Genomic DNA, 17,472 nt, shown 5'->3' on the forward strand with positions numbered 1-17,472 from the left:
ACTTCTTCTGGTCTTTTTAACAAGTAATGAGACCACTTTACTAACAAGTTTTGGTTAATGTGGTAGCGGTCTCATCTCAGTAAAAAGAAATCACAAATTTTAAATCTTGAAAAACACACTTGTTTGGAGAGACAAAAACCCTTTAATACAATCCAAGTCTCAAAAAAAGGATTTTGAAAAATGTATAGTGATTAAAATGTCTTCAATATTGTTAGAATATAATGTGTGTTTGCGTGTATGAAGAACCTTTACAATATCGTTTTTGATGACAGCTTGATCATATCATTTAACAACATGTTAATTGTTAAATAATATTTTTCTCCTGGTAAAAAATACCATATAATATTTTGATCTATTGTTTTATCATGCCCAAACACATAAATGTAGAGGGGACAACAAAAGAATAATTAAACTTAAATTTGAATTAGTGGATTCTAGGTATTTAATAAATCAAACAGAATACTAAATAATCCCTTTAAAGACAGTCATTTTAAATATAGTAATTTTTCAAGCCTTATTGTGTAATTTTATTTTGTTTAGGAGTACTGAATATCATTTGTACAAATAAATAATGTAAATTTTTAAACAAAGAAAAGCTAGTGTAATTTAATAAAATTTTCTTTTAATTATACATACCATGTGAAGGGAAAAAGCAGTCATCGAAAAATATTTTCTTAAGAAAGTTAAAATTAAATGAACATGCATACTAGTAATCTTTATTGTAAATATCTATATTTTTGAACAAAATAAAAATCTATCTTTGGGCCTACGATTTGGAAGTTAACCCTTCCTCAACCTACTTCTTTCGGCCTCAAACTTGGCGCGACGAAAAGAAAGGCGGCTGTGGTTGAAAGGCGCTGTGCTGCCTGCTCTGTATTCAAGAGCGAGGGTTTTGGATAGTGGAGGGCTGCTTCACCGTTTCCATCAATGGCGAAGAGGAAGGAGAGACAGGTGAACCCGGAACCCTTTGATCCCGACGGCAATGAGTCCGTCAAATCGAGGACTCGTTCCAAAGCTGCCAAACATCACCAAAAGGGAGATAAGCTTATTTCTTCCAGTATTAGCTCCAAAATTATGAAGGAGGCTAGGCTTCAGCAGAAGGAGATTGAGGAGGAAGCTGAAGCTGCCCGAGGAGACGCCAAGAGCGCGTTCTTTCAAGTTGAGGAACCGCCGAAAATCGAGGATGATGATGATGATATTGATGAATTTGCTGGGTTCTCTGAGACCCTGAGTCAATTTGATGGAAACAATGTGAGTTAATTTGCACTAATTAGCTGCTGCTTCTCTGTACGATTGAAATGCAACTTGGAAGCTTTGGGGCTCATACCATGTTGTGTGGAACATGGTAGTTAAATTTTGAGCTGAGAGAATTTATTTCTTATGCTACCTCCTTCTCCTTACTTGTTATTGTTTTCATTTAGTGCAAAAGGTGACTTCTTTGTTTTAAATTGAGGAGTCAGAATATGTGCAGAATGTTTCTTCATCTATACAGTCCTTACTTTTATAACGAAATGAAGATGATACTCAAATTCCTTAGGAATTAAGTTGTGCCTGAGTTTGAAGTGTGATTTCAAACCTCTTCTCTGAAATCCTGTTTTTGAAGTTTCTTTTAAGTTCTCTGTAATCCTTTAACAGGCCCCTTTTTTACCATAGTCAAATTTGACTCACTTTGTCTCGTATAATAAATTCAGGAAGAGATTGATGAGGAGGACGAGAGAATAATGGAGGCATTCTTATCGAAAGACCAGGGTCGGCAGCGAACACTTGCTGATCTCATTGTCGAAAGAAAAGGAAAAGGACGCAGCTATTGCTTCTGGTAAAAATCATACTAGGTTATTGATTAATTTGTGTCTTGATTTTGAGTATTTTCAGAATAATTGAGTCATCTCTTTAAACGACTCAGTTGTTCAATTTATTATTTTGTTTTGCGTGCAGAAGTGCGACCAGAAAAAGGCAGAACGCTTCTACAAGCTTGTACTGCTCCCAAGAGTGAGAGAGGATATAAGAAAGAACAAGAGATTGCATTTTGCTTTATATCAATCACTGAAAAAGTCACTTTACAAACCTGCTGCATTCTTTAAGGGAATATTGTTTCCACTATGTGAGGTATGTATCAGTTGTAAGTTGTTGGGCAATAATTCTTGTTAAATACATCGTGTTGTGATAAATACGGAAGGTTCATATTTTCTTTTGAGACACACACACACACACGCGTATGTTTGTATATATTTAATTAATATCTCAGTCCTTAATTATGAAATATTGAAATGGATTTTGTAATGTTGCAACGGTTTCTTTATGTTGATTGCTACTTATATTCTTATGATGTCATAACAGTTTCCACAATCGCCAATTCTGACTATAGTTTAACTCAATGGATGTAAATCTCTGCCAATTATTGTGTAAATTGTATGCTTTTCTCTGTTATAGTTCTTACTATCTATGTCCATTTTCTGTGGATTCTGAAAATATTTTTTATGGACAGTCACGTACATGCACTCTCAGAGAAGCAGTCATCATCGGAAGCATTATACAAAAGGTTTCCATTCCTCCACTTCATTCAAGGTATATTTAGTTGGTCACTCGCACATTTTAATTATAAAAATTAGCTGAAAAGCAAGGCAGGCTTCAAAAGGGTATGCGGCATAATAGTTGAGGGTTAGTTTTTATAAACTTAAAATTAGAGTTTATATTATAGAGTGGCATTAAAATTTGAAAGGATAAAGGGTGGTTGTCATTCTGGTTATTATTTTATGTAGATAAGCTGTACAAGTACGAACTACTTTAATTTAATGCATGCTGTGTCTGACCAAATTTGTTGGATACATTTCCAGTGTAGCACTGTTGAAGCTTGCAGAGATGGAATATTGTGGAACAACAAGGTATTTAATAGTTTTACTAATTCATTTATTGGGATGAAGTTCAATCATTTTTGCAAAATTGATTAATTGGTCCTTGGGTGATACGGGGGGAAAAAAAGGCATCATATTGGCCTAGGAGCGAGGTTTTTTTTTTTTTTTTGGGTCGAAGGAACAATTTACAGAGTAGTTAACTAATGATGTTGGATGAGATATTTTTGAAGTTTGTGAGTTACACATTGTTTTATGTACAGATTGAATAGAGTTGATATTGGGTCAAAGGTCTAAATTTGTGTGGTAAAAAATGATGAGCACTGTGCGGTAAAAATAGTTGTGTTAAAGGGAGTTTGCATGCATTAGCCTCGATTAGTGAGTTGGAGCACTAATTATGAATCTTTAAAAATTTTGGAGTTTGCATGCATTAGCCTCGATTAGTGAGGTGGAGCACTAATTGTGAATCTTTAACATTTTGCATAATTGTAACTGAGTTGCCTGTGTGATTTGACGAGTATTACTATACAATAAGAGATCAAAAATAAATGTGAATAAAGTGAAAATTTTTGCAGATATCAAGCTTGGAACTGATCTTATTTGCATTTTTTAAGCTGTATTGTTTCTTTGAGCATCCATGTGTATGATTGGGTTCATATTAAAATGATTAAGATTATGAGTTCATTTTTGGGCAGCCGTTGAATAAATGAATAAAAACTTGTCTATAATATTTCGTTTTAAAATAATTGCAGCTATTTCATAAAGCTTCTTGTGGAGAAAAAATATGCTTTGCCATATCGCGTGGTTGATGCTGTTGTTTCTCATTTTACGAGATTTGTTGAGGAAACAAGGATAATGCCCGTTATATGGCACCAATCACTTCTTGCATTTGTACAGAGGTCAGTGATTCCTAGTTCATTTTTTTAAAAAAAAAAAAAAAATTTGTATCCATCGAATGTTTAAGAAGTGTTGCTTGGTATTAGGGGTGTGATGTAAAATATGCTCTTCTAATTTGATAATTTATTCAGGTACAAAAATGAACTGCGGAAGGAAGAGAAGGATAATTTAAGGGATCTACTGGATAAGCAAAAGCATAGATTAGTGAGAACACTGTCTCTAATATTGGTTCTTGCTATAATTCAAATTTATGTCTGTAATTAATCAATTCCTTTAACTGCAGGTTACCCCTGAAATTATCCGGGAGCTAAACCACAGCCGTAATAGAGGCGAGAAGGAGGATGATCTAATGTCTATTTATATCCTTTCTTTAGTTTTTTTTTTCTTTTTCCCCCGCTACATGATGCATTCCCTCCACTCCAAGCAGGGGAGGTCCCTGCTACCATTAAAAGAAAATTATTTTGTTAAATATGAAGCTGTATGTTGAGGCTAGGATTATTTACAGAAAGTACACGTCTTTCTATCTTTTCAGCGCAAAAGTAATGACTTGGTATTGGGTTGTCATCCCCTATTGATGGAGACAACAAATAGCTATCGGCTGACCAACCAAGAAGGATATTATCCAATGTTTGGTTGTACAGATTGAAAGTAAAAAGAAGAGAAATATTGGAGACTGGCCATTATTATCACCTGGTTGGATATAAAATTTAGCATGTGTTGAATAAAACTTGACATGAACCACCTAATAGGGTTGTCTGCTTGCAGCTTTTTCAGTACCATTTTTGCTTCCTTGACAATCCAGTACCATCTCCCATCTCTTTTATTAACAAACCTATTGAAGAAGACAGATTTGACATTCCAGAGGTGCCAATGGAAGAGGACTAATTTGTATCTGGTATGGTTCTGATATTTTCTTGATTGTACTGTTTTAAATTTTATTTTTATGCATGCGTGGTCACATTCATTGTTCCGTTTAACTGAGGATTGAATTGGGCATAATTCTAGTCATTCATCAATCACCTTAAATATGGGCGATCAGAGTAATGGTCTTGGACCATTGCAATGAATTGTGTACCGTAACCTTAAAAAATGTGTTCGAAATTTAGTTGGAAGCTAGACACTTTGTGCTTGGAGGAGTTCAAGTTGTAAAGATGGAGTGGAATTTGACCAGTAACTAGAGTTTAAAATTCTCATTGTGTAACTGAAGATTGATAATGAAGCTAAACATGTAAATGAAACTGAGTTGTCTGAGGAAAAATGGCTGGAAGCAAGTTACTGTCACTTGTAATTCTTTAATTTTGTAAGGGATTTGATTATTATGATCTCTGTTTTTTTTTTGTTGGCTTCGGATTTAATTATATGATCTATGTTATTTCTGTCTCTTTTGTCTTATCTTGCATGGTTTGTTTTTAAACCTTTGGGGAGAGGTAATATGAGCTATGTTTGCTGTACAATGTGTGATTTTCGGGATGGCATATGAGATCTCTTTTCAATTTGCAGCTTGCAATAGGGTATTGTATGGCTATCATGGAATCAAAGGCTAGGTTTCTGTTGTAGGCATCTTAATGGTTTTGCCCCGTCAGGATTTCTTTGGAGATGGGCAGTCACAGCAGTCTAACTGAGGGAGCTAAATAGTGGTGCCTCGCAGTTCTGAGAATATTCGTTGCTTTATGGAATTGAAATTTTGATCCCAAGGCCTTGAGAAATGACGTGGCGCCATTTTTCCGATGTAATTTTTTTTTTCCCTGCTGATGGGTATTTGATTGATGCCTTCGAAAGTTTTTGGAATGGAGTCTCATTGCTGTGTATCATAGAGAAGCATAGCCAAAAGAGGATATTTAAGCGTAGAGGAAATGGACTATCAAAAACTATTTCATCATATGTTCTGGAGTACTGTAAAATTTTATAACATATTACATCTGATCCATGTTCTTACCATAGTGAGCATCAATATGTGGAGATTGAGAGTGTTGAATTTTATTTCCTAATTAGTGTGGGTTTTATGGGGTATACCAATTTTTTTTTAAAAAAATATATTCATAATTTACATGTCGATTTGTTTTGCTTGTTCTGCTTCATAATTTAAGATGTGAATTGTGATTAAAAAACTATTTTTGAATGTTTTCATTGCTATTCTAAACGAGCGATAGCATTTGCCTTTCGTTCTTACACATTGTGCAAATGTATCATCGTTGTCCTTCTTTGATCTCTCAGTTCGCATGTTGTGGGCGCCTAATGGATATAAGTTGCCACTTTATAGAATTTCTGAAATTTGCGGCATCCGTTAATGTTGTAAATTGAAAATATGGATTGGACTTGTGGACTTGTGTTGAAAATTGTAACAAAATTAATTCCTTCTTATGAGTTAGAAGAGGCCATTGGAAATCTACGATACTTTCAAACGATTGGGTTTCTCATAGCACTCAAAGGATTTGAGCATAACACAATTGCATATTCTTATCAAAACAAGTCTTGACTCTTAATGGTTTTAATCAATGTGAAATTAAACACAAATGTTATTGCTTATTAGTGGTGATGATACTTTTAATAAACTTGGAAGTCAAACATGTTATTCGTCAACGACAGTGTATCAAAAATATCTTTTTAGCATATCACCAAATTTAAGGAAAATAGTCAACTATACAGTGTATGTCTTCATATTAGCATCTGTAAAACGAAAATTTACCAAATTGTTCTTGATCGAACAAATAATATCAACCATCGTTTTGAGCTCTCAAATCCAAGCATGCCGTCAGTTCAAGCGAAAAGTTTTTAAAAAGTTAAACGATAAAGAAACAAAAAAGGTGGTGAAAGAACAGCTGATCGTAGGGACATAGTAAAATTGAAGGCGAAGATTTGAAACCTCAGTTTTTGTGTTGTCATTTGTAAACCAAAAACAAGACAAACGAAACGGTGTCTAAAAAATTGTAATGCTTGAGGGGAACATGTACATCTGATATCTGACAATTATTCAACTACAGCCATCATGGACTATGAAAATACACACACACACACACACACATATATCGAATTGCGGCGGTCAAAAATCTTCAAGGAGGCTTGATGTCTGTTGGATCCATGTCATTGATGTGCAGCTTTGGACACGTATCATCTTCTGTTCTTCACCAAGTGTCTCTATTCTCTTATCTCGTATTCATATATTTAAAAAAAAAAAAAAAACACACACACACACACACGAATTTTGATTATGTCAGTGACTCACAGAAAATTTTTCTTGACCTTATCTTCTCGAAGCTTTCTATGCGGCGCTTGAAATTGAATCAGACAAATGTTTTAATGTACACTCTAACTTCTTTAGCTCCCTCTTTGATTATAATATATATATATATATATATATATATATAAGTTAGTAGACACAGGCACACACCTCAGAAGTGTAGCCACATGGTTCTGCTTGCATCATCAATTACTGTAGCATATCATTGAGCTGAAAGCCATAACTCCACAGAGTTATTTAACAATAATTTAAATGGGAGGATTTGCCGCAAGGATTTTCGAGCACTCATTTATATGTGTCTGTGTGTGTATACTGCTTGCTCCAAAATCATCCTCGAGTCCAACAATTGGATCCAGTGAATTAATAAAATAAAACGCTCGGCCTCCTTGGAACATTCTAGCCCCCTTTTGATGACTTTTCATTCTTAGAGACCATAATTTGCCAGCAAAATGTAGGGCTAGCTAGTAAGTGTTAATTTGGTTCTGAAAAATTTAATGGTAATGTTTATTTTGGCACTTTTGAATATGGTCAGTAGTCTCTAGTGCCACAATTCTTCATATTCATCGCTCTTGGTTCAAGGGTTGCATTCTATAGCTTATATATTATATCAAGGAAACTTGTCAGAGAGGACATCATGTGATAGCTTTTCTAAGTGACTTCAGCAGTTATCTTTTGGCACAAATAGAATTTGTTCTGATCCGTCCAATATATTATGATAAACCATTGGCCACTCTTCATTCTATAAATTGAAAGAAAAACGATGGGCGTGTTACACAATTATATGATATGTATCGATAACTGAAAGCATTCATTAATATTTTTTTTCTTGTGGAACAAAAAAAGATGCAGTACAGTTAGTGCTGTAGCAGAAAGGGATCATGAACAGAATATCTTTTTGGTGCTTAGTTTTTCTATGATATCCTTGGGGATAAAATTAATGATACATTAGCTGAGGAACCAATTAATGAAGTTGAATGTGAGTTTGAGATCGAAAGCAACTTCAATTTAAAGGCATTACACAGTCTTTGGATTAGATAAATAAAGCTTTAACAATTCTAATAAAATCCTCAAGCTTTAATGGCGGCTTTCTCAGTGACTCACTAACTGCCACAATCTTCTGTTACGTGATTGTGCGGTTTATATATATTCTCTTGTTGCTACTTTCTGCTTGCAGCCAAATGACACCAATATTTACTATTTTATGAAGTTCTTATGAGTTCATTACTAATGAAGGAATGTTGGGTCCTTTGTGAGCCATAAGAAATTGGGATGGTACTTTTTGTTGCGTTTTAATAATGTATAGACCTAAATGAAATTTATTAGGTAAGAGCATGCATCATCTTGTTCGTCATCCTCCAATTTCACGAAAAATGAACAAAACTTTCCATTTGCTTAATTCGCACAATAATTTTAAATCATTTTTGTTCCATCACTTCTACTTTATATATTGCTGCTGCTTTATCCCAATAATTGTCGCCTTCCAGAGTCTGACATTAATCTGAACTGATAAATTATCAGTGCGCAGTTCAAGAGATTGGAAACCCAGTAAGCAAAAATAAATAAACAAGCAGGGGGTTTTGTATTTTATATTATATCTCTCCCTCTCAATGGGGTTGCTTTCAGTTTTTCTGTTAATTGTCTGATTTTTTTTCCTCTGATTTTTTTGCCTGATCCCTCTTTTAGATCCCTTGCTTCCCATACCGGGAAAAAGCATCTTTCTACCTCCTTAAAGATATAATTTACTCATACAAATATAATACAAATTGAGCCTGTGTTTAGATTAAATTTTGCAAGTTTAAGTGGGTTAAGGGTCATTTTGTCATGGAAGTATTCGTGAAGAAGCTATTCGCCGAAAGTTTTTTTTGACTCAATATCACCCCATAAACGTTAAAAGAAGAGCAATATCACCCTTTTTGTTAAAAAATGTTAACCATTAATACTAAGTTTTTTAGTAGCCAACATTACTTTTTTGACTGTCAGAACGACGCTACTCTTTTTTTGATACTTTTAGAGTAACATTGAGCTAAAAAAACTTCAAAATATCCACATCTCCTTCATGAATGCTTCCGGATTAAAAATCCTTAACCCAGAGCTTGCAAAACAAAGACGTAATGGCCGTGTTACGTTCACTAAATGGGGAACCAAACATGTCATCCACCATGTGTGTTTGATTTCTCACATTGTAGCCTTTAAACGTCAGTTTTTACAATGTCATTTGCTTCTCAAACCACAGTTTTCCCAGTCAAAACTTTAAAAAGCTACTATTGCTAAATTAGATTTTCTAAATTAAGTATTCTAATCGTGCACTTGGGAGGCTGTGACAACTGACAATAAACCCTAAAATGTACATGTGCGAGTAAGTTAACAAAGTGATTGTGTTTGATACGAGTCTGGAACATATATATACAAGTATATGTATCGAAATTGAAGTGTCCATGTATTGATGTCGCAACTTGAAGATTGAGATGGATGGTAACAAGACAAATGGTTGAAAGGGTCAATAAAGAAATATATATATATATATATATATATGAGATTCAATATGAATACTGACAATTTACAACATGATAAATTGAAGGACGAAATTATTTAAGTATAACTATTAAACATGTGTCAAATATGAACAAGCCTCATATTTGAGGTGTCCACAATTTGTAACTTGACAAAGATATACAGGCACCGACGGAGTAGGTATTTAATTTGTCTCTTTTAATTTTGGAAGAATTCTTTATATACCATATTGAATAATTTTGATATATCAAAATTCTATATCTTTTAAAATTTTGAATTTCTAATTTATTACCACAAAAATATTATCAAATTATTAGTCTGTTAAATTGAATCTACTAAATTCATTTCTCTTATTTTTCATTTGATGTATATTTAAATTATTGTAACTTTTGATTGAATCTTCCAAGAATTTTAAAAAACTAATATTAAATTGAATGGCTATATTCCACAACTTGGACGGTCACGTAGTAATCAGAAGTGGGTCTACTATTCTTTTTTCCTTTCAATTATTCCAATGTGCATGTGGTAAAGGGAGAGAGAGTTTTGAGTGTTTGAGGGGGTTTCTATTGGAAGGTGTCAGATTGATATAATGCAATTCAATAGTCAATTTTGAGGGACAGTGATTTTAATTTGGAGTTTATATGGAAAAAGGTATATTTTGAGGCTTTGTGGGTCACTCTCCATTCTCCCAGCTTGTGGCTCACATACACCGTAGGAATCATATCATTAATTTGCTAATTAAGCGTTTTCGGCTGCTCATAGGCTTGAAAATGAAATCCCCACTGGAAATTGAATTCAATTCTCCTTTCGCATGTTTAATTAGCTGTTTGGCTCCTTCTTCTTCTATATCTTGCCATATTGTTGTGTATAAATCTTTCAACTAATTCATAAAAATTAAGAAGATTTGTCAAATTACTTAATTAGTAATAAATTTGTCAATAACTTATCCTATTTTTCTGGAATTACCCTTAGCATTTAATGTTACCCAAAGAAAAAAGCGAATTGAGTGTTCATCAAAATTTTTAAAATCTTTGAGAGCATAGTTGACACGCTACATATAAGGATTGAGGAGTTAAATCTGATAAAGAATAAAAGAATACTTCAATGCATGGTTAACATATGTTAAGTATAAAGTTTAACCCATTAACCACAATATTAACATGTTAACATATGATGAGACACATGGTCGTTGACTAAGTAATTCATGACAGTAATAATCAATATAGTCTTTCACGTTTAAAACTACTTGAACTGTTTTCAGTATTCACCCAATATAAAAAAAAATAAAAATAAAAGAAAGAAAACTACTTGAAATTGAATGAAATGGAAATGAAAAGTGTGAATGAAGAATTTACGACAAAGTTGAATCCTCGTTATATCCCAATAAAATCAAGGTGGTCTCATAATTACCCTTTTGACTCAAACCAAAAAATTATTTGTTTGTTGTCTTCCAAAAATGATACGTGGCGTCATTCTTCATCGTGAATGGTCCATCCATCCAGCCAGCTCATTAGGAATCTACACTGTGCATGCGTATACATACGTACGTACACACACTCACTAAGGATCCCATTGATAATGACCCTCATTCACCTCATCAATTAACTCTTTAATTAATTCAATGCCATGTGACTTGGTAGTAATTAACAATACCACACATTAATTAAATTTGCCACAAGCTTTAATTTGTTGAACAATATGGTTCTGTTCCCAACTGTGATCCAAAGCTAAAAGCCTCATTTAAAATTTTAAACTTGAAAGTATCTCTCTATATATATAAAAGAGGAGACAGTCTTATAAATACACACAGATATTTGCAAGTAATAATTTTGCAAATTAAGAAGCCAAAATTTGAATAAAATTTGAAGCATTCAGAGCCACATACCCATTATACAAGCCTTTTCTCCTAACTCTTCACTATCATCCAATTGTTGCACAAAGTTCTATGATCTGATCCAGCTAACAATTGCATATGGTACATAAATACGCACACATATTGGGTTGACATCTTTTGTGGGTTTTGTTCATAAATAGAAGGTGAATTAGTGGGCTGTGAGTGGTGCTCTATGGAAAAGGATAAAATCTTTTTTTAATATTGAAGCTGCCGTTCAGGAAGGGAGAGCCAAGTAAGAGACTTTATTGGTGAGTGCCGCAGAAAAAGAAGTTATTACTTGTCTCATATGGTTAGCTATGTGGTGTTAAGGACTCATAGGGAATTGTGTTGCATATGCAAGCCGATAATGTGTGTCATAAAACCCTTTTTAATGCTGAGCTGTTCCATGAAGCGGCCATTGAATTGAAGGAGAGCCAGCAGCTTCTGGTCGTACGTAAAAGTGTCACACAATAAAAATTGAATATGTATTTCTAATACAGGCTATGTCCTTAGGGAAATGTGTTGAACTGGAGTTTCCTGATATGTGTGTGTGTGTGTGTGTGTGTAGGCCTTTTAATTGCTGAGGTGGGCGACGAAGCTGCCGTTGAAGGACAGCCAGAAGCTTTTGATGACTGTTAGAGAATAGAAGGATTGAAATAGCTCATAGAGTGAATATGTGTGGTGTTCAGGACTCTTCGGAACTGTGTTGTATTGTTTTTTATGATATTGTTTTATATTCAACGTGGAATAACGTGCCAGAGTATGGGATGCTGCAAAAGTGAACTTTAATTTGGAGCAAAATGGATTTCTAGCTGCAAATATATATATATATATATATATATAAAAACATGACTGCAACAAAATGGTGCTACTATGAGATGTAGTATTTTTTTTATGATGTTCTGCTCATCTTTGTTTTGTTAGCAAGTTAACGTACGTCATTCTTGTTACACTAATTAAGATTGTTACTAGACGCCTGTAATACACTACTAACCTCATCCATATACACTACTAACCTCATTCATCAGAAGCTGGCTAGATTTAAAAATATTTTAAATGAGACAATCATTTTGGGCAATTTTTGACCAAAACAAAAATTGTTATTGAATTCAAAAAGACGAAGAAAAAATGAAGTAGCATTATTGTGGAAATATTCTTGAATCATTTTGTGATATATATATAATATAAAGGAGCATAAAATAATTCAACATATGTTTTCCTTAGCCACCTAAAATTGCTGTTCACACACCAAACACACTTGAGTTTTGCAAATATTAATGATGGTTTTGTTGACCAGAAAATGATTAAAATAAAAGTATATGTTGTCTACTCCGAAAGGGAACTGTAAAATTGAAGCCAAGTGTTAAAAAAGTCCAAGTCCCACAAAATCTGCCGACTTTTACAGTCCAAATGAATACTTTAAGACTAATGAAAGTCATTGCAAACGTTAAAATCTTAAATGCCTTATTATTTTATATGTTGATGAAATAATGGTTGCTTGTCAAATTAGAACACAAGTGTGTTTATGAATTTTAGTCTTGTACGTTCATGTAACTATAAAATATATATATACGTACTATTTGTAGTCACTACACTTTGGATGCTTAGTAATGGTCATTTTAAGATATAATGCAAACTCCAAATTAAAACCGTTTTAGAATTCTCTTGATGTATGTGAGTATAATGGACATTGATGACTTTGTCACTTTATCATGCACAATCTTTTGTCTCACCATTTTGTGTGTTAATGGAAATTATCTTTATACATGTTTCTGATATAGGTATGCCACTTCTAGATCGATCATCCGCAAATTAATCTATTTGTTTTGAAACTATGTATAGGGACCGTCTTATTTGGAACTAATCCTATTCGAGACATTATCTTGTACTAAATATTAGTACTTCTTCCAACAGATATTCGAACCTTGGTTTATTTAGGTTGTAAAAGATTAGCCTACTCCGCTAGACGTAATTGCAGTTGGTAAATTAACCTTATTATATATATGCACACACATATATGGATCCACATGGACTAATAGGATTTTACCAAGTGACAAGCCACAGTTTGACAGATTCTTCTCTCTTTTAGCTTTGATGAGTGCATTATCGTTGATTGTTTCCCTCTTTGTCTCAATGCTCTCCTTTAACCGAACCAAGATTCCTCAACTAACAAATAAAAATTAGATATAAATTCATTCCTTGTGATCACTGGTAATGGTATGTCTGGTTCTGATTTATTATTCTTAATTTAATCTAATATACTCCTTCCACTTTAAAATATAAAAAACAGATAACTGATTAGTATATATTAATAAACTTAGTTAAATTAATTAGTTTGCAATAAATATATGTTGGTTTTTTTTTAAAATATGTACATCCTTTGATCATTACCCTCATTGATCGAAATCTCCTTTCATATATGTAAACTATATGGATAGTTTGAGGGACAATTTATAAATTTGAAAAACAAAGTAAATTGAAGTTATATCTATTAAAAATCAATCATGCACTTATTTTAGTTCTTATATTAAGAATAGGAGATAATATATAATTACCAAACCTTAATTAAATCTTGTTCATAATATATAATCGGGTCATGATTCATGAGTGACTCGTGGACTTTGAGAAGCAAGGACATGTTCCCCAGTGTAAGAAAAAACACAAAACAAGGTCGTGAGAAAATTAAACTGGCTTGCACTATGAATGAAGAAAACCCCATTTGCAAGTTGGCAAAGCCAATATTGAACAGAACCATAAAAAAAAGTAGGATAGGTTGCTAAAATTTAAAGCTCTAGTTTTAATACACTTGTCCATACTCTGAGGAGTGAGTTATAGTCCCAAGTTGCTTGTTGTGACATTATGAAAGCTTTCGTCTTCAAAATGGAAAAATATGGCACCTAATAATGGACCCTCTAGGCCTCTTCTTCTTCTCTTCAATAATTGAGTTGCAAGTCAAGACACTTTCATCACATGTCACTGTTATATGTTCTCTTATTAGCTACAAATATCAGGGGTTTCCTTGTTCATCAACACTTGCCAAGTTGACTTGGATTTGACATATTTTGCCATGTGAAAAAAAAATGTCTTTACTTTTTAATCGGTTTTGGGGCTAGATATTGTTCCTCCATTTCTTCCCAATATATTGTGCTCTGATTGGATATTATCATAAATTTTAACATGTGCTGAAGCAAATCTCTAAGTGCTACAAAATTCAAACTGTTCAGTGAACTACTGATTGCACAAGTGATTTAACATTTCAACTTAAACCGCCTTCCCTACTCCAATTATCTAACTCTATTTTTGTGTCATTTGACTAATTTTCAATGATGAACAAACTGAAGATAAATTGGTGTGTTGACTATGGAGTCAGATTTTTTTTTTTAATTTCCTTTTCTAATATGTTGAACATAAATGATAAATTCAGCATCAAATATTGCTTTGAAACAAGAAGGGAATAGAGGAAGAAGGAATATTATTTCTTGTATACACAACTGAAAATTTACAGAGATGAACGTGGAAGATAATAAACAGAGTATATCACATCGTATATGCTGTAAATTTTTGTACTATTTTTCCCCACAAGTGAAAGAATAAGCAGAAACCAGCTGAGCTTCATTGCTAACTACACCCAAAAGCTACGAGCTGGTCCCCCCAAAACCTCTCACTCCAAATCAAACACCAAAAAAATTTTTAAAAAAAAAAAAAAAGAAGGTTCTGAAAACAGGGAAGGAGATTCCGGGGACATATCTGCAAGCATCCCTCAGGAAAAATCTCAACTTCTCGCACACTATTAAGCTATATGAAGATGAAGATGAACAAGTTGAAGTTTCAACCTTCAAGCTTGCTTCTGCAAATCCTTCGAATGTATGAAGGTTCCATGGAAGCCATAGGGAACCCTGGAAGGAAGCTTAATGGAAGCTTCAAGCTTCAAATTCATGGCATTCACAATCTGCAGCTCTGACTTCCATTCCTTCTCATCATGTACAAATGCTAAGATATAGCCATCGTCTTCTCTCTCGGAATTTGGGTCTCTGGGTAAAAACAGAGGCTCGCCACCAAACCTTTTGTCGCCATAGATATGCTTCTTCACCTCTCCGGTGGATAGGTCCACTTTTGCAAAGCCTGAAACTTTGGGCCATGGCTCTGCAAGAGCCAAATATGCGAACTTTGTCTTCCTTCCGAGCTTGTTCCTGTTCACCATTCCAGCTTCGAGATTCATCTGTTCTGAAAGAATGGGTCGGCGAGTTGATTTGCCTGTTTTCAAGTTCAATCTAATTTCAGATAGAACGCTCTTCAGATTCTCCTCGCATTCATTGAAAATGGAGTCTGCCGGAGTCATGCAAGACCCGATCACGACAACCTCGTCGGTCTCTGGCTCCTCCCAAGCATTCCAGAGATGGAAGCAGAAACAGTCAGGAGCTTCAATCCATCTGATCCCAGAAGCATCATTGGCATTCTTATCAAGAATCCCGAAGCGAGACATCTTGTTCTTGTCGTATATCACCGGAGAACCACCTCGTATCATCTCCGACAGCTTGAACACCACCTGCTGATCTGGCACCACCACGAAATTCTCCGTAATCGCAAAATCATGCATCATAGTGGGCTCAGAAACAGGAATCTCAACGTCAGGAGACTTCTTTCCTTCCGGAGAGAATCGGAAGTACTTCAAGTAAGGCTTCTGAATTACATCATAGCTGAGAGCGAAAAGATCGCCGGAAACAGGGTCGACTTTGGGATGAGCGATCATTGTGGATTTGAGCTGACCCGAGAAATCGTAACGACCAACTGTCTTGAGATCCCCACTGGGCTTGATCTTCACCTGGTAAGGCAAATCGTCTTCGGACATGGCGAGAAGGCGATTGTTGAAATACACTAAACCGGCGTTCGCCACTCCCATTCCATTACTTCCGTCGACAAGCCCAAACAGGCCGCGAGCGTAGAACAGTAAAAGGCGTGCTATTCCCAAATGGCCGTGAAGTTCGCCGATGGCTTTAGGGAAAACAGGACGCCCCAAGGACTTTTCTTGGACGAAACGGTTGGTTTCGGTGAACCTGCAAGCATAGCTGACGGAGCCGTTTTCCTTGAATTGGACGGCGTGGACCATGCCGTCGCCGTCGAACAAGTGGTGCCCGGCAACAGGCTCGTACAGTGGGTTCGCTCCGTTTCGCACGTATAACCCCCGAATGCATTTGGGGATCTTCCCGGTGACCGGGAGAGAGTGCTGGACGGGCTGCTCCGGCACCGGAGCGAAGTTTCCGGCGATTTGGACCCGTGGGTCGGCCGTTTTAGGAAGTGGGTGCTGACGCTCGTGAGAAATCAAGGCGTTCTCGACTGTGTCCAACGCCACAGACGCCACTTTCTGGAAAAGATTCCATTTTTGTGGCACGGGCTGATCAATATCGTAGTCAAGAGCCGGTTTTTGAGATGTTTCTTTGGCGGGTGTGGTGGTTTTTGCCGGAGAGTGATACTTCTTGGGAAAAGGCAGAGTTTGGAGGGAACACGATATAGTAGGCTTTCCGTTTCGAGACGATGATCTCTTCAAGGAAACAGAGGCCAGGTCCTTGAATGGCAAAGAAGAAGAGGAGGAGGAGGAAAGTTTAGTGTTGATCCAACTACTGGAAGGTGCAGTGCCAGCAGAAGAAGCCATGTTGCTGTATTGTGAAGGAGTGGAAGTAATACTGCGAACACTGTGGTGGAGAAGAAGGAGAGAGAGTATAGGGAATTGAGTTTGAAACTTGGGATTGAAGAATGAAATATTTGAATGATCAGAGAGAGAAAGAGAGAGTTGGGGGGGAAATGAACGGAGACGGAGGATATATATAGGGCGAAAATGGAGGTTAAGAGGACCACGTGGCACGTGTAGGATTAGTGAAACCTGGGGACTAAATGAGAGAGAGAGAGAAGGAAAAGAAAAGAAAAGTAGGAAGCCCAATAAGTGATGAAAACCATGTGGGGTAGTAAGAGGAGCATAAGCTGCATGATGAAATGCCACGACCACGCACACACACATTGTATCTCTCCAGAACAAAATAAAATAATGATACTACAAACAGCAAGTCGGAGAAAGTTCCTTAAATCAAGAGCAATCACACATGACAAGA

The 17,472-nt window shown here is 35.3% G+C and overlaps 2 protein-coding genes across 2 annotated transcripts; one reads left to right on the top strand and one right to left on the bottom strand.

The window, feature by feature from the left end:
• The first annotated feature begins 814 nt into the window (after positions 1–814).
• On the top strand, positions 815–5,799 carry LOC114745533 (bystin). Its single transcript, XM_028933690.1, is given in 11 exon segments — positions 815–1,251; positions 1,692–1,786; positions 1,788–1,816; positions 1,904–2,106; positions 2,486–2,565; positions 2,835–2,882; positions 3,602–3,748; positions 3,878–3,950; positions 4,030–4,105; positions 4,552–4,641; positions 5,247–5,799. Coding segments are annotated over 10 exon segments (1,155 nt in total). The 5' UTR covers positions 815–927; the 3' UTR covers positions 4,632–4,641; positions 5,247–5,799.
• Positions 5,800–14,823: 9,024 nt separating this feature from the next.
• Positions 14,824–17,149, bottom strand: LOC114745543 (9-cis-epoxycarotenoid dioxygenase NCED1, chloroplastic-like). Its single transcript, XM_028933705.1, has one exon. The coding sequence runs from the start codon at positions 17,016–17,018 to the stop codon at positions 15,204–15,206; it is 1,815 nt and encodes a 604-aa protein (XP_028789538.1). The 5' UTR covers positions 17,019–17,149; the 3' UTR covers positions 14,824–15,203.
• Positions 17,150–17,472: the final 323 nt, after the last annotated feature.

This window comes from Neltuma alba, unplaced genomic scaffold, assembly GCF_004799145.2.
Source record: "Neltuma alba isolate B1F8T4 unplaced genomic scaffold, ASM479914v2 tig00004701_pilon, whole genome shotgun sequence".
Lineage (NCBI taxonomy): Eukaryota > Viridiplantae > Streptophyta > Magnoliopsida > Fabales > Fabaceae > Neltuma > Neltuma alba.